The sequence below is a fragment of the Erinaceus europaeus genome, chromosome X (assembly GCF_950295315.1).
Source record: "Erinaceus europaeus chromosome X, mEriEur2.1, whole genome shotgun sequence".
In the NCBI taxonomy this organism is placed as follows: Eukaryota; Metazoa; Chordata; class Mammalia; order Eulipotyphla; family Erinaceidae; genus Erinaceus; species Erinaceus europaeus.
The window spans coordinates 70,990,598-71,018,180 of NC_080185.1; the positions used below are offsets into that span (position 1 = coordinate 70,990,598).

The 27,583-nt window shown below is 37.5% G+C and overlaps 1 protein-coding gene across 1 annotated transcript; it reads right to left on the minus strand.

Moving 5' to 3' along the window:
• Nucleotides 1–2,027: 2,027 nt before the first annotated feature.
• Nucleotides 2,028–18,836, minus strand: LPAR4 (lysophosphatidic acid receptor 4). Its single transcript, XM_060183378.1, has 2 exons — nt 18,428–18,836; nt 2,028–5,015 (listed from the first exon to the last, which is right to left on the minus strand). The coding sequence occupies exon 2, from the start codon at nt 4,891–4,893 to the stop codon at nt 3,781–3,783; it is 1,113 nt and encodes a 370-aa protein (XP_060039361.1). The 5' UTR covers nt 4,894–5,015; nt 18,428–18,836; the 3' UTR covers nt 2,028–3,780.
• Between the last annotated feature and the right edge of the window lie 8,747 nt (nt 18,837–27,583).

Genomic DNA, 27,583 nt, shown 5'->3' on the forward strand with positions numbered 1-27,583 from the left:
GCACATGTGTTGGAGTGATTTGAAATTGTATCCCAGAGACAATACTACACTTGTAAAGCTCAACAAAAATCAGTTAAATATAAAATAAGTAGCTTTGCTTTTCAAAAATTAGGTATATATTTCATGTATTGTAAATTTAAGGCATTTTCTCCTTAATGTTTAGGTCCTGGTGTAGAGAAAACTTGAAAAAGATGCTGAATATTGGGGAAAAGAGAAGGTTCAATGGCTAAATCAGAAAGTATTAAAGTATAGAGCAAAAGCCCATTTTCCCATTTAAGTATACCACTTTTATTCATTCAGTGCAATTTGAGTGTCTCCCAGATAACTCATTGGGTTAAGATGGTTTGTGTGCTCTGGTCTCTTCCACAAGATAGTGGTAAAATAAATATATTTTTAAAAAGCTACATATCTATATGCCACACATATAAATATAAAGAAGTGAGGTCATGAGACTTTATGTTCTACTTCCTGATACATTGGTGAAATCTTTTCACCAATATTATTATTGTCACTGTTCAAACTCTTTCGTCTCACATATAGCCAGCAGTAAGCCTTTAATTTTGATAAATTTTGTCATCAAGCTTAAATCCTTGAGATCTAATAAATCCATTCTTGAGTGATAACAAGAAGATAAGAGATGCCACTGAGTACCCACAGATAAATAACTAGTTTACCAAAATATGGCTATGTGACCACCACTGGTCACTTTTATCAGAACGCTATCATAAAGCCCTTCTGTGGGCCTTCCCTAGACCTTGCCTTCACCATAAAGCAGCTATGTGAGGGGACTTCCCCAGTCTTCAAAAGGAGGATAGGTTATCCTGCCCTACCACTTGAGGAAGACTGGTCCTGAAATGAGTGCAACCTGCAGTGTTCCGAGCTGTGACTATTAACTGTGAGCTCATATCAAAAGGGACTCAGAGGTTACACAGGCTCTTGTGCTAAATATCATATATATACACATACACCCTGGGTCAGGTGGTTGGAGTGAACAGTTAATTTTAAACATAGATTTTTTTTCAAGAATGGGAGCTACTCTCAGCCTTAATCCAACACCATAGTCTCAGGCATTTTTATCCAACTTCATGTTAGCTATCAAAGTCAAGCAAAAACTACCATAGTCGTGGGTCCCTAGGAACAAGCCTAGAATAGACTTCCTAGCTTCCTTCCACCCTAAAATCCTTATTCTCATCTGCTTTATTCTTACTTTTAGGTTCTTGTTCATGAATCATTTTGCCCTGCTTATATCTTGAAGCCTTTCAACCACGAAATGGCACATGCTATCATGATTCCATCTTGACTTTCCTGGGCAGGTGACCTCACCAATGTGCCCAGAAACCTCACCTCTCCAGAGCCCTACCCCACTGGGGGAAGATAAAAACATGCTGGGAGTATGGATCAACCTGCCAATGCCCATGTCAAGCAGAGAAGCAATTACACAAGCCAGAACTCCCATCTTCTGCATCCCAAAAATAATTTTGATCCATACTCTCAGTGGGGGAGAAATGTTAGGGGGAAGATGATCAGAGGGTTCTAAACTCCCACTCCATCAGGACCAGAAGAGAGAAGAGGAAAAGGGAGGGCTATTTGAATATAGTAACAAGTGTATGTGTGACTTGGAAAGGAAGATAGATGGGACCTTTAAAAAATGGGCAAACATATACAAATATAGACAGATAGTTGTAGAAACAGAAGAACTGCTGTAGCTTACAATGGAGGAATTGGGGGTTCAGAGCTTTCGTGGTGAGAACGGTGTGGAATTGTACCCCTGTTATCTTGTCATTCTGTAAATTAACATTATTAAATTACTAAGAAAAACAAAAGATAGTAATTAATTAAACATTTAAAAAAATGAAAAATACAGTGGTCCAGGAGATGGCGCAGTGATAAGGCTTTGGACTCTCAAGCATGAGGTCCCGAGTTCGATCCCCAGCAGCACATGTGCCAGAGTGATGTCTGGTTCTTTCTCTCTCCTCCTGTCTTTCTCATAAATAAAATCTTTAAAAAAATGAAAAATACAACTGTGAGATAGTCCAAATATATTTTTATTAAATATAGTAAGCATTTACATGTCAAAGTGTAATTACAGACAAATGACTGATTTTACTTCTTTTGTTTTACCACCAGGGTTATCACAAGCTCATTGCTTGTATGACTACCATTCTGGGCAACCATTATTTTTATTTCCTCTAGATAGAGGATGAAAGCCAGACTGACAGACAGAAAGACAGACAGAGAGGTGGATAGAGAAAAGGAGAGACATTATATCACCACTTCACTACTTTTAAACTTCCCTTTTTCAAGTTTTTCCATGTGGTGGCCTGAGACTTAAACCTGGGTCCTCGCATAGGGTAATATGTGTCCTTTACAAGATAAGTAATTGCCTGATGAGCCTCAACTTTTACTTCTAAATGCAAAACAAAGAGGAATTTTACATTCAATTGTAGATAACAATTTGTTGTTTTTATTATGAACTTTTGACAACTATAGAGTAGAAATAAAGTAAATTGAATGTAGAAAATGTAAGCAGTGTGGTAATTATACAAAAAGAAAAACGGATTATTGGCATATTTTATGTTAAATTGGTTAGCACATCCCATTAAATAGTTGTCTCAGCATTCTAAAATTTCATAATTTTAAGAATTATGATCATGAACAAAAAGTTCATGTATAGTATACATTTATCATAAAATAATATAAAATATTATTCATAGCTTGGTTATTAATTTGATAGTACACCACTCTAACAACTGAATTTAGTCTGGTTTAACCTAACTTCATGTAACTAACCTAATGCTTTGCAAATACCTTTAAAATTTGTTTTGCAAGACAATGGAATGCATTATTATTTTTAGCACTTTAGATCAGGAAGAACAAGTGATGTGACTTTTGAGGAATGTGTTTTTATTATTGATTTATATTTAGTTTTCAGTAGTACCTAGCATAGGTAAGCATTTGAATTTTTTCCCTCTGGGCATTTTTTAAACTACATTTTTTCTAAAGAATATTACTTTAATATCTTAAGTTTTTTAAATGTCAAATTCCATGAGCAAAATGTAGTTTCAAAAAATAGATGGTGCTAGGGATTAAATCTGAAATACCAGACCTACAAAATGCATTCTACCCATTAAGCCACCTACATGACTATGAAATTTGATACTTTGTTTTTTTAAATGCCAGGCTTAACTACATTTTTGTTCTAAAATAAATTCAATGACAACTCAGAAAAAAATAATTATTATCTATCAGTAGTATCACAAAGACTTCTTAGAAGTCTTTGCATATATACTATATTCATAGGCCTAAACTGGTTACCAAATATTATTAGAATGAAAATATCTTTTTTAAATCATTTTATTGGGGGGTTAATGTTTTACAGTGCAGTTGTTGGCACATGGGTACAATTTCTTATTTCCCTGTGATAGGTGTCTGCAGAACACTCTTACCTCCAAACTAAGTCCTTTTCTACCATCATGTATCAGGACCCTAGAATTCCACCTTCCTCTTTTCCTTCCTTCCCTGGAGCCCTTTGCTTTAGTGCAATACACCAAAGTATCTTTATTGTTAAGTTTTAGCTAATCTCTATGTCATTACATTTAAGGCCATAACTACTAAGTAATGTGATACAATAAAATTCCAGCATATCAGAGGAATTAGCTAATCCTTTTTGGTTGTTGTAATTAATATTTGTTATATTAATTTATTCAATATCATTAACTTCAAATGTTTTCTCTAATTGCATTGAAAAACAGTATCTAAACCTAAAGACAGTTCTCAAAGTTAGAAAGTGGATTCTAGCATTAATTCTCCACCATTATATGTTGTTTGATCACTAGCATCTTCTTGAATAATTGGAAGGGAAGGCTTTGTAGTCAAAGGTGTTTCAGTCTTAAATAGGGATTCCATCCTGATATGAGTATTGATGTAGAAGGACTTCTGAAAGGACTCTAGGGTAAAATAATAGATGAAAGGGTCAAGGCAACAGTTCAGAGTTGCAAGGCACAATGTGATTGGGTACATGATTTTTGCAAATCTTTCCAACAAGCAACTGGTAATGGCTTGGGAGCGTACTAGAGCATATAAGAAAAGCACAGAATTATAAGGTACAAAGCATATCACAAAAACTGCCATATGCACTGTAATCATCTTCAATACTTTTTCCTTATTAGTTCCAATTTGAGAAAGTAAAGCAGGCTTGCGAAGAGTTCTTAGCACCACAGAAGAGCAAGACACATTCAATATCAGAGGAATGATGAACCCAACAACTTCAATAAATATGGTGATCTTGGACAGGTAAGTCTTCCAGACACGTTTGGAGAAGCCCTCAAAGCAGGTGGTGGTTGCATTGCTCACATTAGTGGTTGAGAACAAAGAGGCTGAAACACCACCACTAAGGACTAAGATCCAGACTCCAGCACACACAATGGCAGTATTCCTCCTGGTCCTAATGGTACGAGACTGAAAGGGATAGACAATGGCCAGGAAACGATCCACACTAATACAGGTAAGGAAGAGCACGCTCCCATAGATGTTGGTGAGGAATGCAGTTCCAGAGATCTTGCATAGGGTGTCACCAAAAGGCCAGTTGCGGTTGAAATTGTAAAATATTTTGAAAGGAAGAGTACAGACAAAGAGCAAATCAGAGAAGGCCAGATTGGTAATGAAAATAGCAGTCTCACTTCTCACTTTCATGCGGAAGCAGAAGACAAACAGAGAGACACTGTTGGTTATCAAACCTAGAATGAATACAACACTGTAGACAGCACCATTTAGATTATACTTGAACGAATCATCAACAATGCAAGTATTATTGGCAGTAGCATTGCCCGACCTGGAACTGAAGCTTAAATTTAAATCTTGGAATTGAAAATCATTGAGTCTTCTGTCACCCATGGGTTTTGTTGTTGTTGTTGTTGTTGTTGTTGTTATCTTGTTTGTTTGTTTGCTTTCAGAAGCTCTGCTGGTTGCAGGATTCAACAGTCTGAGAGTAGCAACATGCAGAAAATGTTTTCCTCCTATGCGAAACAAGATGAAACAAATGGTCAGATTTGAAGCCCAACCATGATTTCAGTGGGTGAACACAATTTGGTTTGTCAAATAATTTTTGAACACTTATTGTATGTTAAAAGTTCCTACAGAAATATGTTACAGTAGAGAGACCCACACTCAATACAATATCCTAAATATACTATATAGCATTGCATGGATAAAAGTAAGTGTTGATTACCTAAGAGCCCAAGGAAGAGGGAGCCTTGATTGTTTAAAAATGGTAGGACTCTGAATTTTAATTTTGTGATTTATTTACCTGTATACAAGAGAAAGAGGAATTTCTCAGCTCTAGTTTATGGTAGTGCCAGAATTATACCTGGGACTTCAGCCACTTCACACATGCAAATTATGTGCTTAAACATATTAAACTATCCCTCCAGTCCCGTTCTCTAAAATTTGTTCATTTACTTATTTTATGTGAATTCAGGACCTTGTGCATATGCTATTCTGTCAATCCTCCCCTCCACCCCCAACACACACACACACACACACACACACACACACACACACACACACACACAGTTTTCTCTGTATCTCTCTTTCATTGAAAGAAATAAATATTTTTAAAGTCATGATTACATTCCTGAAGTAAAATTTTTATTACTTGTTCTAAAACATGAGTTCAGAATGCAAGTTTCCTTACATTAACTAAATCTTCTGACTAAACATTGTTCATTGTCTTTCACAAAAAATATAATTTAAATAATAATATCAGAATTTTTGTACTGTAAATAGTAGTCTCCTTTCTAAAAACTTTAAAAATATCGTTATTATTGAATAGAGACAGGAACTGAAGGGGGAGATAGAGCAGGAAAAATGCAGAAAGACACCTGCAGCCCTGCCTCAACAATCTTGAAGCTTTCTCCCCGCAGGTGGGGACCAGGGGCTTGAACTTGGGTCCTTGAGCACTGTAATGTACGTACTTAACTAGGTGCACCAGGTGCTTGATCCTAATAGTCTCCTTTCTAAGCTTAGCTTATCTTCCTTCTCTTTCTTCCATTGCCCACTTCATCAGATACTCCATATCTTCATCTCTGAAAATGAACTTTTTCTTGATGAATACATGAGAAATGTGAGCTGACATTAACATCCATCTCTATACCCCACTGCATACTTATAATTTATCCATTTAAAGCTTTCTATCACTGCTTGTGTATGTAGCAGTCAGTGACTTATTTCTTATGGGTATCTGGGCTAACAGTATTCAAAGGCACATGTAGAAATAATTCCTAAATTATTACTTACTAAATTCCTCCTAGGTCGAAAGATGCCAGCCAATCAGAACTGTATTTGTAAAGTATTTGATTACACGCTGTGGACAAGTAGCTGCTGAATGATTTATTTCCAATAAAGAAGAAGAAAAGTAATAAAAGTGGTCTTTGTTTCATGATATATCCAGTTATGGGTTTTCATATGATTATATTTTAAAATGTAAAAAGCAATTTAATTAATTATTTAATTATTCCTCATCAGATCCCTATGTCCTTCCAACTCTCAGGTCAAAAGGTATTTTTGTGTAACAGGTAAGGGGATACAGAAAGAGAATACAGGTCCAAAAAGGATGACAAAGGACCTAGTGGAGGTTGTATTGTTACACGGAAAATTGGGAAATGTAATGCATGTACAAACTATTGTATTTACTGTCAAATGTAAAATATTAATTCCCCAATAAAGAGATAAAAAAAAGGGGGGATACAGAGAGAAACTTATCGAATACCTGAGGTCACATCCTAAGTGTCTGGCTTGAGAAAAAAATGATCTAAGAAAAAAATCATGCACTTAAATGTCTAGAGGGAGGGAGATATAGAGGATACAGGATGCAAACCAAATGGTTATAATTATAATTATTATTATTATTTTGCTTTTATTCCAGACTCAAGTCCTGACATATGTGTGATTTCACAGTCACAGGGATAGATTTTACATTCAGATAGAAAGAGGAGAGATTTCACATCACTGGATCATACCCCACTGCCATGACACCTCCCACATGATACTAGGTTTCATTTTTTTGTCATGCACATAGCCAAGCATACCTTACCCAGTGCACTCTCTCCAGTCCCCAATGTCTATTACTTTTTCATTATTTATTTATTTAATTTAATTTAATTTCAAGATTTTATTTATTTATTAATGAGAAAGACAGGAGGAGAGAGAGAGAGGGAGAGAAAGAGAAAGAACCAGACATCACTCTGGTACATGTGCTGCCAGGGATTGAACTCAGGACTCATGCTTGAGAGTCCGATGCTTTATCTACTGCGCCACCTCCCGGACCACAATTTTATTTTATTTTTACCACTGGCTTTATTGCTGAGACTTGGTGCCTGCAGAACATAGCCACCTATTCTGCTTGTCATATTTTTCCTTTTTAAAAAATTCTTTTATTTGATAGTTCAGAGAGAAATTGAGAGACAGAGAGGGAGATAGAGATTGATGAGGAGAGACAAGCACAGCACAGCTTCACCACTCATGGAGATTACTCCCTGATGGTGGTAAACTAGGGCTTGAACCCAGCTTCTTGCACATGGTAATGTTTGTACTCAACTTGGTGCATCACTGTCCAGTTCCTGACTAGACTTTTAATAGTTAAAGCTTTCAAGTTAAAATTATAAACTCGCTATTCCTGAATTCACATTCAGCAAATCTATATGGAGTGGTTCCACCTAGCATAACTTCCACAAAGATTACTTTCCTTTTTGGATATTTTATCTCATAGATGCAAAAACACAGTATAGCAGGAATGTTACGCTATTAAAGTCCACGAAGAATGAAGAAAAAGGACATGAATAAAGAAGTAAAAAATAGGGGGTAGGGGAGAGCATAAAAGGAGATAAGTAAACAGTTCAGAAAAAAAAAAATGGAGAGAAAGGTGGGAAAAAAAGACCTAGCAGAAGAGAGGTCAGAAATGCCGTCAATTGTATTCAGGGTCTTGGGAGTTATTTTCAGTTCACATTTTTTTCCAGCACAATACTTCTTCCTTTGTTTCATTTTACTCCTTTCAATTTTCTCAGGGAAAAAAAAAGAATATAGAGAAAACCATCTTTAAGGTTATTGAAATTAATCAGCTGAAACAGAAAAAGTCTGGAAAATTTCATTCAATGTGGTTCATACCTCACTTTGGGACTTGCAGACCCATATTTCTGCAGATTGTTTCACCAGTGGGATGAAGGCAATTAAAAATAGAATGGCAGCCTTCTCAACTTACCTATCCTTTTGTGAGTTTTTATGATTTGGCACTTTTTCCCTTTACTTTTATTTGAAAGTTAATGGTTTATAGTACATTGGCACATGGGTACAACTTCTCATCTCACTAAGATAGATGTGTATAAAACACTCTAACTCCCAAATTAGGTCCATCATCCTGTACCACAACATCAAAGCTCTCCGCCACCCCCCCACCCCACCCCCCGCCTTCTCCAACTCGATTTTTGCCCACCTTCACCAAAATTCTATGCTTTGGTGAAATACACCAAACCATTCCAGGTTTTACTTTATGTTTCCCCTTTTTGTTCTAGTTTCTTAAATTCTACCCTTGAGTGAAATCATTTCAAATTCATCCTTCTCTTTCTGGCATATCTCATTTACATAATACCTTCAAACTCCCTCCAAGATGAGGTGAAGAAGGTGAATTCATCATTCTGAACAGCTGAGTAGTAATCCATTGTGTATATATCACAACTTTCTTAGCCTTTCATCTGTTGTTGGATACCTAGGTGGCTTCCAAGCTTTGGCTATTACAAAATGTGCTGCTATGGACATAGGCATATAAAGATCTCTACCCTTACTCTACTCATTAGTCTTAATATTTATTTTCATTATTGGAAGAAAACAAAAGAGTCAAAGAAATGTATATTCCTCTGACATCGTTACATAGCCTAAAAAGCAATTGTCAGAAAAATGAACCTTAATATTGAAACCAAAATGTATACACTATAATCTGCTTACACCTACCTTCTACAGTAAGTACTGCCATATTTTTTTATTTCACTGAGAAAATGATTTAATAAGTCTTTTCACTTCTGTCCAGAGTCCTTCCTTCTGCCCACTAATGATCCCTTTATACCGCATTCATCTAGCTCACTGGCTATGTATTATTTGGTATTTTCCAAGATGGCTTGTTTCAGACAGGCAAGCCTTGTCTTATTAGTTGTCTATTTAGTTGCATGTCTCCAAGAACATATACACTATACCCTCAGGAGGCAGTCTGTATATGCTTGTAACTTCTGGTTTTTGCTGCTTTGTGTTATCAAATCCTGTGAGAGAGAAAGGACAACGAGCAAGAAAGTATTACTGCTTCAGTCCTGAAGAAACAGCAAAGGAAAACTGTCATTACATCCCTATTTACACCTTTCCTTGACCGAATACATAGTAAATACTTTTGCTGTCTAGCATTGAGGATCTGGCAAGGGAACTTAACATAGCACTGAAAGCAAGAATTCCATTTCTGATTCAGACACTGGTTCACTCTATAATCTAACTTAAGCTGTTTCTCTTATGTGTATAAACTTGACCTGTGAGCTCACAGCAGAGGCCAGAAAGATTCAACAAGGCATGTGAGTAGATTTAAGAGCTCTTCAGCATTCAGTCCTATCTAACCACAGAGAAACATTGAAGAAACTTTCTTGTCCCTCCTCTGACACTTCTGGGTCACCATGGCTCTGTTTTTCTTGGTATTCTGAACAACAAAAACACGCTTCTCCAAACAGCAGATATACTTTATATATTAGAGAAATCACCTTGAGTTTCGATCTTTAATACTTTCATTTTGAAAATATTTATTTATTTTAATTTTATTTATTTATCTAGTAGAAGCAGAGAAATTGTGAAGTGGGAGAGAGAAATAGAAGAGAAAGAGATGGGGGAGATGGAGAAAGCGCTGTATCACTGCTTCACCGCTTGTGAAGCCTCCTCCCTTGTAGGTGGGGACTGGGGGCTTGAGCCTGGAACCTTGAGCATTGTAATATGTGTGCTTAACCAGATGTGCCACCACTTAGATCCCAAATTTCAATATTTTTTTAATCTTTTTAAAAAATATTTATTTATTCCTTTTTGTTGCCCTTGTTGTTTTTATTGTTACAGTTATTCTTGTTGTGGTTGTTGTTGGATAGGACAGAGAGAAATGGAGAAATGGGGGGGGAGACAGAGGGGTGAGAGAAAGACAGACCTGCAGATCTGCTTCATCACTTGTGAAGTGACTCCCCGGCAGGTGGGAGCCAGGGGCTCAAACCAGGATCTTTGCCGGTCCTTGCGCTTCGAGCCACTTGTGCTTAACCCAGTGCGCTACTGCCCCACTCCCCCCGAATTTCAATCTTAACAACAAACTTTTCTCATGCCTGGACAATACAGAAGAGTGCCTCTAAGACTCACCTCTCACTGAGTCATGATAAAAAAAATCATAACGTTGTTCGAGACTCCGGCTCCCCACCTGCAGGACAGTCGCTACACAGGCGGTGAAGCAAGTCTGCAGGTGTCTATCTTTCTCTCCCTCTCTGTCTTCCCCTCCTCTCTCCATTTCTCTCTGTCCTATCCAACAACAACGACATCAATAATAACAACAATAACTACAACAATAAAACAACAAGGGCAACAAAAGGGAATAAATAAATAAAATATATATTTTAAAAAATCATAGTTTTTGGCCCTTAGGCTCATTCTGAATGAGAAGTAATATTATTCAAGAAACAGGTTCTCTTTCTTACTGACTTCCTTCTTAAATCTAAAATAATGTGTTTTTAACCACTAGGTGTTCTTAAGAAACTGATATATTACATACTGGATGTGGGTCTATGGATCAGCAATTCAACTTCAGATGATATGAAGAAGGAAAAATAGACTGACAAAGGTAATTATATCTTCCATTGCAAGCAGCATTAGACTATTTCCTTGTAAAGACCTTTGTAGTGAATTATTCTGACAACTAATGGCTTAGTTCAGAGTATGGGTGATATATTTTCTTATCAAAGAACAGAAAGCAGGTCACCTGGAAGATGACCAACAAGAAGTCTGACATTTAACCTATGAATTTTTAACTTTGAGTCAGTCTGAAGTCCATATGGAGTCAGTCTGAACAGTTCTTAGTAGTGTTCATCTATTTCCCTTTTCAAATTTATTCTAATAATGAAATCAACCATATCTGGGGCCCTAGGTACTCCTGGGGAAGTATAGTTAGCATTTTGACCCTATAAAGTGAATACTTCAATCACCTAACTCAATTTTAAATGTTAAGATGACACATGAACAACAAAGCTCTAGTTTCTGGTAGATGTCCAGTTGCCTAGGAAGGCTAGCTTATTGTTTTGTTTAGATCCTTATGAAGACAGAATTTGAAAGCAGAGTATACACAAATTATCTTGGTTATTTTTCTTTGTTTGTTTTTGGTTTTGGTTTTTGTGGGTTTTTTTTCCCTTTTAATGAGCTTATGTTAGCTCATAGTGCTCTGGTCCCTAGAATATTTCCTTTTTCTACTCTGATGGAAGTTTAGAAACATCACACAATAGGTTTCAGAGGAAGCCAAAACCTATTGTTTCCTTGTCTATAAATATCTGTGAAGCAAACTAAAAATTACAAAAATGTTGCAAAACATAGAGCTCAAAATCATTTTGCTAGAATCTTAAGGAATATTTGCAGATCATTGTTCCTAAAATGAATGGCTGCTAGCACATAAGGAAATCTTCTAGGCTAAGCACAGAATAGAATATAATCTACACATGGTTTAGTTGATGTTCATAATCATTTATTAATGTTTCACAATCGTTTTCAAAACACAACCTAGAATTATGACACTGCACATATGAAAAAACTGAACTGGGTAATTGTTCTGTATCAACCCCCACCTCATTTAAGACTAACCATGTATCAGATGTTTACTTTGATAAACCTTGAGTATTTTTGATACAAAGATATCCTGTTAAAAATGGTTTCTCTGATGGGGAGATAGCACCAATGTAGTGCAACAGCCTGAAACATCAGAGGTCCCAGAGTCAGTTTCAGGTCCCACCATAAATCACAGAGATTCAGTGGTCTGAATTAAAAAGAAGAGAGACAGAGTAGGAGGAGAAGGAAAAAAATAGCTTCTCTAATGTAGAAGTAGGTTTCACTGAAATATTTTATTTTTATTTATTTATTTACTTTACCAAAGCATTGCAACTCTGGCTTATCATGGTGCTAGTGGTGGAATGTGGGATCTTTGGGGCCTCAGGCATGAAAATTATTTTCCATAAACATTATGCTATCTCCCTAGTCCTTTACTGAGATTATTAAGGTTGTCCCCTTCTCAATTTATCTGAGACAAACAAGAAAGTGGCACAGGTCCTTGTTTAAGAAGATCTTATCCTTGGTGATTGACTTGATTTCTTGTCACCAAAAAAAAAAAAAAAATTCTAATCTCCCACTAATACCTCACCTGATGACACCATCCAATCTTTTGAAAATAATATGGTTTAGTGTCAACATGATGGGGCCAAATATTTTATCAATCTTACACAGAATTTATCCTATCAGCTAGCTATCAAATAAAAAGTTTACAGATTGTTCAACCAAGTAACATTCTGAATGTGCTCTGCTTAGAAATTTCCTCCAACAGATGTAAAATAGTATTAATCACACTAATATTCCATATAAAGACTTTTCTGAAAAAAAATTAAAATCATAAGATCAACACACTGATTAAAGTATATAAATCAAGATTCCGGTGGTGGTGCTGCTGGTGGAGCACACACATTACCATTATAGAGGACCTAGGTTAGAGACCCCAGTCCCCACTATGAGAGGTAAAGCACTGCTACAGGTATCTCCTCTCTCCCTCCTCCCTCTCCTTCTTCCTCTCAACTCCCTATCTCCCCTTTCTCTCTCAATTTCTCTTTATCCTATCAAGGAAAAAAAAAGGAAAAATAATGGCCTCCAGGACAGATGGATTAATCAAGCAGGCACTGATGCCAGAGATAATCCTGATGGCAATAATATATAAATAAGAAATTTTAATATATGTTGCCTCTCAAAGTAAATGAAAGGCAGCATATATTAAAATGATATCTACATGCTTTGAATTTCAAGCTGTGATTTAAGTTTACAAAACTTTCTCTGCTATGTCACAAATTATTAGCCGTAGATAAATATAAAGATTATGAATCTGTGTGACCTATAACCATTTTTAATCATTTAAGCTTAAGCACTCTATTGGGAAGGTGACTCGGGACTTCCCTGTGTGAAGCTCTGTGTTCAATCTCTGCCACTGCATAAGCTGGAGTGGTGCTCTGTCCTCTTTTTCTCTGTTTTTCTCATGTTCTTATTTTTAGCCCACCTGCATGTTAGCTGTCGGGCTCAGGCAAAAATTAGTAAAGTCATGGGCACCTTGGAATATACCTAAAATAGACCTACTAGCTTCTTCCAACATGGAGATCTCAAATCTATCTGCTATAGGCTTACCTTTAAGCTCCTAATTATTAAACAATTTGTTCTGCTTTACATCTTAATGCTTTTCAACCACCAAGTTGCAGACGCTACTATGAGGCCAACTTCAGTTCCCTGGACAACCTCTCCAATATATCCTGGAAACCCACCTGCCCAGAGCCCTATCCCACTAGGGAAAGACAGAAACAGGATGGGGGGGGCGGGTGGATCGACCTGCCAAAGCCCATGTCCAGCGTAGAGGCAGTTACCTTCTGTACTCCATACAGATCTTTGGTCCATACTCCCAGAGGAATAAAGAACAGGGAAGCTTCCAATAGAACTCTGGCGGTGGGAATAGTATGGAATTGTACCCCTCTTATTCCACAATCATTATTAAATCACCAATTAAAAATAAGCTAACTAGGTACAAAGAGCATAAAAGTGCTCCTTCCAGTTCCCAAATATAATTAATACATTAGATTAAAAAACAACTGAAATAAGGAGATTTTTTTCAAGAGCCTAAAGTATGTTGGTTATTTTATTTATTTATTTATTTATTGCCTCCAGGGTTATTGCTGGGGGCTCAGTGCCTGCACTATTAATCCACTGCTCCTAGAGGATATTTTTTTTCTTCCCTTTTTTGTTGCCTTTGTTGCTTATCTTTGTTGTTATTATTATTGTTGCTGATGCTATTATTGTTGTTGGATAGGACAGAGAGGAGGGGAGAGACAGAGGGAGAGAGAAAGACCTCCTAGACCTGCTTCACCACTTATGAAGCGACCCCTCTGCAGGTAGGGAGCCCATTTTTATGTTTTTTTTTTTCATTCTTATGTTTCCTCAGTCAACAACAGCTACTAGTGGACAAGAATAGAATAGAAATAGAATGGAAACCTTAGTAGAATAAGAGGAAAGAAGATTGGAGAATCAGGTAGAGAGCCCCATTATCTTAAGTCTGTATCACATCAGTACCTATAGGCCAATTTATTTCTCCCATTGAGCTATAGTTTTATAAACAAGGCTTCAATCATTAGATAAAACCACACCGACAATCAATATCTCCCCCCCTTTCTCTTTCAGGAAGTTTAAGCTTTATTCAAGTAAGAATATACTTGTCAGAATACACATGGGCAGAGAGAGAGAGAGAGAGACCCACTCATAGGCAGAAGTTGAAAAACAAGATCAGAAGGGAAAACCCTAAGTCAAACTCGGACTGGAGTTGGTGTATTGCACCAAATTAAAAGACTCTGGGGTTGTGTGTGTGTGGGGGGATAGGTGGTTCAGGTCCTGGATTATGATGGCAGAGGAGGGCCTAGTGGGGGTTGTATTGTTATGTGGAAATGTTATACATGTACAAGCTGTTGTATTTTACTGTTGACTGTAAACCATTAATCTCCCAATAAAGAAATTTTAAAAAGACAAAAAAAAAAAAAAAGAGTGAGACCATGTATGGGGAAGTATAGATGGGCGGATAGAGAGAGAGATGGAAAGAGGAAGCAAGCATGAAAGAAATTTACGCATCCCAGGTAGGTAGATATGGAGCCTGACAATCTCTATTACCACAAGTAGATGTCCTTGACCTATCCAATACAGCATAACTGTAATATCTAATCACAACTATGTGAAAAAGTTATGACTTTAATAATTGATATATATATTATAAAGAAAATTTCTATGGGGGCTGAGTAACGGCGCAGCTGATTGAGTGGACATTTAACAGTGCACAAGGACCACAGTCCAAGTCCACAGTGTCTCCACCTGCAGGGGGGAAGCTTCACTAATGGTGAAGCTTCTCTCACTCTTGCTCTCTCTCTCCCTCTCTTTCTCTGTCTCTATCCGAAATATTTTAGAAAATGAAGAAGATAATTTCTTAGCATCCAATAGCACAGCTATATACAAGATACTGGATACTGTACAGCAAACCACAACAAAAGGACTTTTCAAAGTTAACCCAATTAACAAATAATGTGATGATAACATTAACTATCGATTGTCTTTTTGAACCCTAAGACAGCAGGAACCTCACATCTCCACTATAGAGCCCCTACTTCCCCCAGTCCTGGAACCCTTGGATAGGGCCCACTTTCCCGTATGCATCTCCCAATCCAAACCAAATAATATTGCATCCGCCGATCACAACCTAACCAACGCAGCGATTGCCACCTCAACATGCTTCACCTCAGACTGTGTCCAGAGACTTCACGTGTGGAATGACAACCCTTCAGCTTCATTACTTGGGTGAGACCTTTCCTTTTATAGTACACTCTAATTTCATCTCAGGTAGTTCGCTTTCTAACAAAGTCCCATAACCTAGATATACACCAGTTTCTGTGAGAGAGAGCTTATGTTCACACGTACCCATAAACTACTGCAAAATATATACCTGAAAGCAGAAGTACACTAGAGTTTGCAGTGAGTACCTCCCTAACACTTCCTCTCCACTATTCCAAGCTTGGGATCCATGATTGCTCAACAAATTGTTTGGCTTCGTATGTTAACTCTCTTTTCAATCACCAGGTTCCAGATGCTGGCCAGGCTTCCCTGGATTGAAGACCCCACCAATATGTCCTGGAGCTCAGCTTCCCCAGAGACACACCTTACTAGGGAAAGAGAGAGGCAGACTGGGAGTATGGACCGACCAGTCAACGCCCATGTTCAGCGGTGAAGCAATTACAGAAGCCAGACCTTCTACCTTCTGCAACTCTCAACGACCCTGGGTCCATGCTCCCAGAGGGCTAGAGAATGGGAAAGCTATCATGGGAGGGGGTGGGTTATGGAGATTGGGTGGTGGGAATTGTGTGGAGTTCTACCCCTCCTACCTTATGTTTTTGTTCATTAATCCTTTCTTAAATAAAAAATTTAATTAAAAAAAAGAAGATAATTTCTTTTTATTTGTAATCAAAGAAAATTAAGTAGAAATATTCAGAAAATTTCATTTTTTACTCGATGTATCCACAATTAATCGAAATTAATTGTGCAAGAAAAACTGCAGGTACGTTCTAGACCTCAATTCCTCTATTCTTCCTATCTCTGGATTTGACTTAAAGCAGCATTAAATTGGTGCTATGGCAGTGCCCTCACAAAATGTTCCCTCCTGTCATTGTCTTCACATGCTTTCATTTGTCCATTTTCCTTATCCTCTGTCCATATTCCCATGTCAATAGGCATATCAGTCCTAATTATCTTGTTCTCAATATTCAGATGTTTCTGTTTCCCAATTATTTATATTTTCCAAATATAGGACTATCAAATTGTTTTCAGGATATAACCATGTTGAACTTGGTAGATTAAAAGATTACTTATTGGGGCTGGGTGGTGGCGCACCTGGTTGAGCACAATGTTACAGCACGCAAAGACCCAGGTTCAAGCCCTCGGTCCCCACCTGCTGGGAAGAAGCTTCACTAGTGGTGAAACAGTATTGCAGGTGTCTCTCTAACTCTCTCCCTCTCTATCACCCCTTCTCTCTCAATTTCTGGCTGTCTCTATCCAATAAATAAATAAATAAAGATAATTTTTAAAAAGTTAAAAAAAGATTACTTATCCTGTACACATGTTTATGATCAATTACTGAGCAACTGAAAATGAATGTGAATTCCTAGTGGTAGGTGACTTCTAACTAATCTCCCAGTTTTTACTACTAATTTTCATAAACACACTACAGGTTTTATCCTTCCTCTTAAAAATGCCAAAATCAGACTAGACATGGTGACAACAAACAGAGAAAAATTAGGCCTTGACACAATTACTTGACACAATTAGGCCCTAACCAAACCATAGAAAGGGCAAAAAATTTCAAAATTATCTCAAAAGAATAGAAGAGATAAAGTTTTTTGGCATTTTACTTCACTGTGCTTATGAGACATGATTTCCACAGTCCTCTCAATAACTTATAGAGAACACATTTTAGGAAAGATTGATCTGACTATTCCAACAGGTCTTATATTAATATCCAACTTCCAAATACATTGAATGTAGAAGCCATCAAATTTGTCAGCTGAACTCAATTTTTTTTTTTTTTTTTGCTTTAGTGCAATGTTTCATCTGTGACAAGGCATAAAAGTTAACAGGCTATGGATGGGGTAGGTTGTGTAGAATTTTGATCTGAAAAATACACATCTTTCCAATTAACTGGACAATTTAGACCTTAAGTTACTATTGTTGCTTTAATGATAGCCAAGAAAAAGGAAATTGACATATTTTAGTAATAAAATGAATAACCTCACCAAGCTCAGAAATATTTTAAATTTTGTCTCCTCACTGAAAAAATTATTAATTTCATTGCTGTATTTCTTAAAACTAAGTAAAATATAGAATTTATCAACTCATCAAGACCTACTTTTTACTTAAAAGAAAACCCATAAAATAGTAAAAACATAAAAAGACAAATTTAGGTATTGATTTTTTTATGAAAACACAGTAATTAAATTTACTTGTGAAAGCAAGTTCTATTTATGCTAAAATTCATTTTCCATTTAAATACGTTTCTTTAAGGTTGAGTCCATGAATTATTCAATATAGCAAAGGTCACATTCTCCATAAACCTATTAAGCATCAAAAATATGCAGAATATAGTCTTACAGGAACCCTCATCATAATAACAGCCACACTAACTTAAAATCATTTACAAACCAAAATAACATAAACATAGCCAAAAGCTGTTTAACTGAACTACTCTGATTTTTAAATCAGCTCTCTCGAACAATAGTATATACATGAAACAACATGAATATCCTGTATTCCACAGAAAATACACTGCTACCCAAGCAATAGAAATTCTTAGATTTTTTCTTTGTCTGCTTTTTTGTTTAAGTATTTTTTTAAATTGTTGTTGCAGTTGTTTTTACCATTCAGCAGTATGATCTCCGTTTAGCCCTTCAGAACTGAAGTCTTTCCCTATGCACTGAAAGCTTCAGTGTTTCCACATTTTCGCAATTCCCTCACCGCCACCCCCCCCTCCCAACACCCGAATCAAATCTTTCTCAAAAAGACTTACCCCAAGAAAGAGTGTGCTAGATGAAAATGTGTGCTCATGCCTGTAGACAATTAGGTAATAAATATGTAAACGGAGAACTGGCACTTTAAAAGTGCGATTTTAATTTTTTTTCTTTCTTTTCTTTTCTTTCTTTCTTTCTATTTTTTTTTAACAGGGAAAGGTTAGCTCAGTCCAAAGTAGCAGACTCTGGCTTGCTGAGGCAAACTGCTCATTCTGAAAATGTAGCTTATTTACATTTATCTCTTTCCCTTTGTTAGTTAATGGCCCTCTTGAATTCTGTAGCCAGCATGCCTTTAACAAACAGGACTCAAGAAAAGGCCTAAAATCCGGACAGAAGCAGAACGTAGGGGGAATTCTTGGGGTCTCAGTAGGAAATGACTTTCATTGGTTAAGGAAGCACTACTTGGAGTCGAGATCCCGCCCAGTCCCTTGTGCTCCATCGTTCTTTTAGTCACGAATCACTGAACTGTTTTTTTCCTTAAAGAGCAGAATTGCCCAGGAAAAGCAGTTTTCGCCACAAGAATTAGTAGCTTAAGTACCACTAGACAATACAAAGAATGTCTTCCTAACGAATTAATGCACAGAGTAAGTCATGTGCCTGCTTTTGTAGCAAACTGTTACCACCCTATAATTCCAATGAGGAGGAGGAGACAAATCTTCAAACTGGGAGCAGTGTTTCTATTATGAACAGCCCATGTTTGCTCCAACTTGTTTAATTACAAAGTAGATAATACTGTATGTGGCAAAATAAAAACTCTAACACACACACATACACACACACACACACACACACACACACACACACACACTGAAATCAATACTGTACTAATTTACTTAAGTCAGTGGAGTACCCTCAGATGCCCCAGAACTCTGAAATACAACATTCATGGACTAGGGAGTGCTATGAAACAAAATGATGGTCTATGTTTCTCTTAAATAACTGTCAGAAATTCGCTCATTTATTTTTAACTTCATTGCTAGTTCTTCCCCTCTACTGGTACCCCTCCCACCCTTCTCCACTTCTACCCAGAGCCAATACTACCAACAACAGTAAACCACACTTTCTGAAATAAAACTCTTGGGAAGAGAAACCTTTTTCTGGAGAATTGGGGGATCTTGCTCCTGCTTCACAACTTCAGCTTGTAGTAGTCACAGTTAAAATAATTTACACTCCACGTTTGTTTATTCTCCTTCTTTCTTCAGTTTTTTTTAACTTAATAGTCAAGATCAATGAATAAGTGAATATGATTCAGAAACTAACCTAATTACTTATAACTAATTCCAAAAAGCACTTTCTGTTGCTTCCTTTTTCCTAACCCACCCCTTGTCCCTGCTCCTTCTGTTCCACTTAATGCAGATATGTATTATTCTGTCAGTTTCTGGCATTGGTTATGTCTCCACAATGATAACTCACTCACTCTGGACTTGGACCAGCCTTTGGAACATTTGTCAGTCTATAAGAGAAATATGTATTCACTGCCCTAAAACTTCTCAAAATCTAACTGGAAATCAAGGACACATGAAATGGTAAGATATCAATGGCAAAGTTTGAGAACTGCAACAGTAATTATATATGTAGGGTAAGTTCTACAATAGGTCAAGGGATGGAGATAAAGTCTCTTGGATGGGGCCAGGAAAGCTTCTTAGAGGAAGGCGAATTGCAACTGGATTTTGATGGATGATTATAGTATTTAAAGAAACAAATAAAAAGAGGAGGAAATATTTAAAGGTGGCTAGATCTAATTGATCAAATGCAGAAGGCAGAAGTGAGAGGAGGGGAGAAGAAAAACAATTTTTTTGTGTGAAATAAGTTCGCAAAAGTGTTCAATCCTAGCAATTCAATAGAGTATAGTGACTGAAACCAAACCATAGTCATGGTCACTACATCTGTAGGTCCAGTTTACAATCTTCTTCTTTTTGAGTTAGCATCAGTTTTTTATTTATTTATTTATTTATAAAATGGAAACACTGACATGTAATTCTGTAATATTTTTATTTTTTTATTTATAAAAAGGAAACACTGACAAAACCATAGGATAAGAGGGGTACAACCCCACACAGTTCCCACCACCAGAACTCTGTATCCCATCCCCTCCCCTGATAGCTTTCCTATTCTTTAACCCTCTGGAAGTATGGACCCAAGGTTGTTGTGGGATGCAGAAGGTGGAAGATCTGGCTTCTGTAATTGCTTCCCTGCTGAACATGGGCATTGACAGATCAATCCATAATCCCAGCCTGCCTCTCTCTTTCCCTAGTTGGGCAGGTTTCATAATACCGTAATATAATATAAAAATATTTTTAAAATTTTTTAAAAATGGAAACACTGACAAGACCATAGGATAAGAGGGCTATAATTTCCACCACCAGAGCTCCATATCGCATCCCCTCCCCTGGAAGCTTTCCTGTTCTTTAAGCCTCTGGGAGTATGGACCCAGGGTCACGATGGGGTTCAGAAGGTGGAAGATCTGTCTTCTTTAATTGCTTCTCCACTGAGCATGGGCATTGACAGGTCGATCCATACTCCCAGCCTGTTTCTCTCTTTCCCTAGTGGGGCAGGGCTCTGAGGAAGCGAAGTTCCAGGGCACATTGATGGTGTCATCTGTCCAGGGAAATCCGGTTGGCATCATGATAGCATCTGGAAACTGTTGGCTAAAAAAGTTAACATATAAAGCCATAAAAATTGTTGATTAATCATGAACCTAAAGGCTGGAATATTGCAGATGAAGATTTGGGGTCTCCATTTTGGAAATAGCTAGTAGGTCTATTTTAGGTATATTCCAAAGGGCCCATGACTTTATTAGTTTTTGCCTGAGCCTGACATCTGATATGCAGGTCTGTCTTGGGCTGGGAAGACAGCATACTGGTTATGCAGCAGAAAGACTTTCATGCCTGAAGCTCCAATGCCCCAGAGTAAATCCCCAGCACTACCATAAACCAGAGCTGAGCAGTGCATTAGTATCTATGATCGATCTATCTATCTATCTATCTACCTATCATCTATCTATCCATCTATCATCTATCATTGTCTGTCCACCTATCTTTCCCTCTGTATCTCTCTCATTTAAATAAAATATTTAAAAATTCATGTCTTCATTCCTCAACTACCATTCATTAATTTCACAAATAATTCCAGTCAATAGTTTGCATGCCATTTTAGCACACTCTGCCTCATTCTAAGTTCTAGTTTCTCTGGCCTACTTTCAGTAACTAGAATTTGATTCTTTATACCATAGGCACTGAAACATGCTATTCTTCCAATCAGCAAAGCTTTCACAATATTTAATATCCCTTTCACCAAGTTAATTCTCACTGTTTCTTAGTTCTTACCCCAGTAGTCATACCTTCAAAGAACCCTTCCTACATAGGTTATGTCTACTTATTATGTATTCTTATAGCATCATAAACCTTTTATTCATTGAATTCACCACAGGTATAATTTTTCATTCTATCTTGTAGTTATTTATTTGTGTGATAATTTGTCAGTACCTTTGAACTGTAAGCTGAAAAGGGTGGGGTTCATATTTGCTTAATACAAAATAAATATTACTAGTCTCCAAAAAAACTTTTCTCTATGACTTTCTCTTAGATAATCAAAGCAGAAGTATGTATTTTTAATTGAAAAATGTATATAATATGATAGCATAAAATAAGTCCACATCAAACTGATTTTTTAGAACAAATGTATACAAACATAAAGTACTATAGGCACAAAACACTGAAGTTTATCTACTGAAATCCCTTTTTGCTCTTATCTCACTTATTTCCATAAGCCTAGTTTTTGCTTGTTATAATATTTCTATGATGGAAGGGGGAAAATTAAACTTTCAGTTTTTGCCAACAAGGTTATTGCTGGAGCTTGGCGTGTATACAATGAATACACCAACTCCAGAGACTTTTTTCTTTTTTTGATTCCTTTTTTATTTGATATGACAGAGAGAAATTGAGAGGGGAGGGAAAAATGAGAGGGGAAGAGAAAGACAATTGTGGCATTGCTCCAAAGTTAGTAATGCTTACCCCTTGCACATCGTAACATGTGCATTCAACCAGGTGTGCCATTACCTCATCCTGAAAATGAAAATTTTGAGAGTTCTCTAAAAATTTAGATTATAGACACATGACTCATTATCAGTCTTCATTAAGTTGCTCTTGACTTCACCAGTTGAAGACAAAAATAGATGTGCAAACACTAAGTCAGAATGAGAAACCCAGAACATAATTCCATTTACTACAAAAGGGAAAAACAAATCAAATACCTAGGAATAAACCTAAATTGAAAGACTTGCACACTGAAAAACTATGACTTCCTTTTTTTGCTTGTTTTCAAACTTTTATTATGGAAATTAGTAGCTTACTGCCAACAATACAGTTGTTGTATTGTTGTATATGTGCAAAATTTCTTAGTGTCTTGCAAAAGACTCTCCCCACCTAGGTCCTCCTCCACCAACATGCACCAGGACCTGAACACCCCCTCCTACTCCCAGGAGTTCATTACTTTGGTGTAATACACCAAACTCAGTCCAAGTTATACTTTGTGTTTCCCTTTCTATTCATATTTCTCAACATCTGCTGAGAAGGAGATGGTTTAATATGCATTCTTCTCTTTCTTAACTAACTTAACATGATTCCTTTAAGCTCCATCCAAGATGAGGTAAAGAAGCTGAATTCATCATTTTTAATGGCTGAGTAATACGCCATTAGGTATATATACCACAACTTTCAAAACCACTCATCTTTTGTAGGACATCTAATATGCATCCAGGTTTTGACCATTACAAATTTTGCTTCTATGAACATGGGTATACCACACATCTTTTGGGGTATGTTTGGTTACTTAGGATATATCCTCAGGAGAGGAATTGTCTGGTCATAGGGTAGGTCCATTTCTAGCCTTGTGCAGATTCTCCAGACTGCTCTCTGAAAGGGTTGCACCAATTTATATTCCCACAAATAATGCAGGAAGGTTCTTTTGCCCCCACAGGCTCTCCAGTATTTGTTGTTACTATACTTTCTTGTGTATTATATTCTCACAGGGGTGAAATGGTATCACATTGTGGAATTTATTTGCATTTCCCTGACAATGACTTGGAGCATTTTTTCATATTCCTATTAGCCTTTTTGATCTCTTCTTTGGTGAATATTCTGTTCTAATACTTTGCACATTTTTGAAAAGGATCATTGGATTTTTCATTTTTGTTGCTGAGTTTGGTGAGCTCCTTATATATTTTAGTTATTAGTCTTTGATCTGGCATATAAAGATCCTCTGCCATTCTGTGAGGGAACTGTCTCTTTGTTTGGGTGGTGGTTTCGTTTTCTGTGCAGAAGCTTTTCAATCTGATGTAGTTGCATTGGTTTATTTTTCCTTTTTTATTTAATTTTTTATTTATAAAAAGGAAACATTGATTAAACCATAGGATAAGAGGAGTACAACTTCACACAATTCCCACCACCAGAATTCCGTATCCCATCCCCTCCCCTAATAGCTTTCCTATTCTTTAACCATCTGGGAGTATAGACCCAAGGTAATTGTGGGATGTAGAAGGTTGAAGGTCTGACTTCTATAATTGCTTCCCGGCTGAACATGGGCGTTGACAGGTCATTCCATACTCCCAGCCTGTCTTTTGCTTTCCCTAGTGGGAAAGGACTCCAAGGCACACTGGTGGGGTTGTCTGTCCAACAAAGTCTGGTCACATCCTGCTAGCATCTGGAACCTGGTGGTTGACAAGAGAGTTAACATACAAAGCCAAACAAATTGTTGACCAATCATGGACCTAAAGGCTGGAATAGTGCAGATGAAGAGTTGGGGGGCCTCCATTTTGTAGATAGCTAGTAGGCATATTTTAGTTATATTTCAAAGGGCCTGTGGCTATACTGGTGTTGGGTGTTTGTTTGTTTGTTTTTTGCTTGAGCTTGAAAACTAATATGCAGGTGGATCCTAATTATTGTCTGGGGAGGTGGTGTCATGGCTGACAGAAGGAACAGAAAGCTGGATCAGGGAAGAGAATAGCTCCCAAATATGGGAAAGGTGTATAAATATTGTTGACTGTAAACCCCATCGATCTGATGTGATCTGGGGCCCATATTCAGCTTAGGAGCCTATGTAACCTCTGGATACCTGTAGATCTGAGCTCACATTCTGTGGTCATCAGTAGGAATGTTCCAAGATGCCCCAATTTCAGGACCCATCTTCCTCAGGTGTAGCATAGAGTATGTTGTCCATCCTCTCTTCGGAGGATGGAACATTCTCTACCGTTGTTGATCCAAGTTGAGGGCAAGGTCCTATGGGGGGCCCACAAAGGGGTCTATTGTGTTTTCCTGATAGGAATGACCGGTAACAATGGAGAGAGGGATTTATTCAAGGTCTAGGCCCATCATTTCTGTTTGGGAATCTCAGGACTCCCCATATAGGGCCCCAGCTGATGGGGTTGCCTGATAGTGACTAAAAAGTCATCCTTAAAGTATGCCAGTCACTTGCCCTTATTCACCTTTTGCAGTCCTTGCTGTGATGAGGCTAGCTCTGGAGTGAAAGAGAGAACTGCAATAGGAAGTAAGTGAAGAGGGTATCTAAGTCTAAGTAGACACTATTTCATTATGAACTTGATACTGACTCACTACAGACTATTGTGTACTTTTGCTTTCAGGTATATATTTTTCCCTAATTTATGGGCACATGTGAACATATGCTCTATCTCATAGGACCTGGTCTATATCTAGGATTTGGGGTTTTGTTAGGAAATGAACCTCCTGGAATGGAATTAGAGAATACTATGAAAGGAAAGGTCTTACCCGAATAATGAGGGTGAAGGGTTGACATTCCATGCCTGACATCTCTGGACACAGTCTGAAGTGAAGCATGCTGAGGTGGTACTCGTTGCATTGATTAGGTTGGGATCAGAGAGTGCAATATCATTTGGTATGAATTGAGAGAAGCATGCAGAAAAGTGAGCCCCACCCCAGAGGTTCCAGGACTAGGGGAAATATAGGCTCTATAGAGGAAGCGGGAGGTTCCTGCTGTCTTCGGGTTTAAGAAGACAATAGATAGTTATTGTTATAATCACATTATTTGGCATTTGGGTTAACTTTTAAATATCCCTTTGTTAGGACTTGCTGTATCATAAAAACATCACCGTAATTTATGTCCTTGGACATTATTTGTATATAGCTGTGCCACCATTTGCTTCTGTTCTCCCCAGTCTAAGCTTTTAAGAGAGTCAACATATCAAAAACTCAGCCTATGTATTAGAAAGACTCAGTCTGTCATATAAAAGGTTTGAGACATTCCATCAATTTTTCCCCTTTCATATTAATTAAATAGTGATTTATATGACTACAAATTAATAGGAGTGTACATAAACACCATTCCCACCACCAAAAGACTATGTCCCATCCCGTCTCTCCCCCCCACCCCCGGTGAAGCTGAACATTAACACTCACCGTCACCCCAGCGTTTTTACTTTGGTGCCCTACTCCAAGGTTTATTTTTCTTTTAGTCTTCCTTTCAATTGGATTTGTATCATTGAAGATGCCTATAAGATTTAGATGGAACATTCCAGGCTGTGACAATTTCAGGATCCACCATCCTCGGGTGATAGGCAGAGTATGCTATCCAACCTCCCTTCAGAGAGTGGAACTTTCCCTACCACAGTTGATCCACATTGAAGGCCAGGTCTGATAGGGGCACAGAGCCATGACCACAGAATATGAGCTCATATCTACAGGGATGTAGAGGTTACATAGGCTCCTGTGCTGAATACGGGCCCTAGATCAAATCGATGGGATTTACAGTTAACAATATATATATATACTTTCCCCATATTAGGGAGCTGCTTTCTTCCCTCAGCCAGCTTTCTGGTCCTTTTACCAACTATGACACCATTCCCCCAGACAATAACTTAGGTCACCTGCATATTAGATGTCAGGCTCAGGCAAAAATTAATTGGGTCATGGGCTACTTGGAATATACCTAAAATAGACCTACTAGCTTTTTCCAAAACGGAGATCCAAATCTTTATCGGCAATATTCCAGCCTTTAGGCTCATGATTAGTCAACAATTTGCTCTGCTTTATATGTTAACCTTTTTCCAGCCACCAGGTTCCAGATGCTACCATGATGCCAACCAGACTTCCCAAGGCAGATGACCCCACCAATGTGTCCTAGAGCCTCACTTCCCCAGAGCTCTGTCCCACTAGGGAAACAGAGAGAGAGAGAAAGAGAGAGAGAGAGAGAGAGAGAGAGAGAGAGAGAGAGAGAGAGAGAGAGAAACTGGGAGTATGGATCTACCTGTCACTGCCCATGTTCATCAGGGAAGCAATTACAGAAGCCAGACCTTCCACCTTCTGCATCCCATAATGACCCTGAATCCATGCTCCCAGAGGGTTAAAGAATAGGACAGCTATCAGGAAGGAATTGGGATACAGAGTTCTGGTGGTGGGAATTGTGCGGAATTGTACATCTCTTATCCTATGGTTTGGTCAGTGTTTCCATTTTATAAATAATTTTAAAAAGGGGGAGAGTTCACTGAAGGCCAAGTTGAGCAATATAAATTTGCACTCAAAGTATTTATGGGCATCTAATAGTTCACCTGCTAATGTGCTCCATTAGGAAGTACCTTATGCATAAAAACTGTTGGTTAATTTTTTATTTGTGAAATTGTTTAGCCTGCTAGCTACTTGGGGAGGGAAGGAGTTAATAATCAAGATATGATAACAGATAAAACAAAAATCACCTGGATGACTCCAGAAAAATATTTATATGGAATAGAAGAGTTCTTCCATAGTTTCCTCTAAGTATTTGGTAGTTTCTGGTATAATATATACATCCTTGATCTATTTGGATCTATGTGTGAGTAAATGTAGTGGATAAGTTTCACTCTTTTGCACTTATCAATACAATTTTCCTAAACCATTTGTTGAAGTTACTCTCCTATCTCTATTAAATATATTGGGCCCCTTTGTTAAAAATTAGATTACCATAGGTGTGGGGACTCATTTCTGGGCTATAAATTCTATTCCACTAGTAAATATGTCTTTTTTAAAAATATTTATTTTATTTATTTATTCCCTTTTGTTGCCCTTGTTGTTTTATTGTTGTAGTTATTATTGTTGTTGTCGTTGTTGGATAGGACAGAGAGAAATGGAGAGAGGAGGGGAAGACAGAGA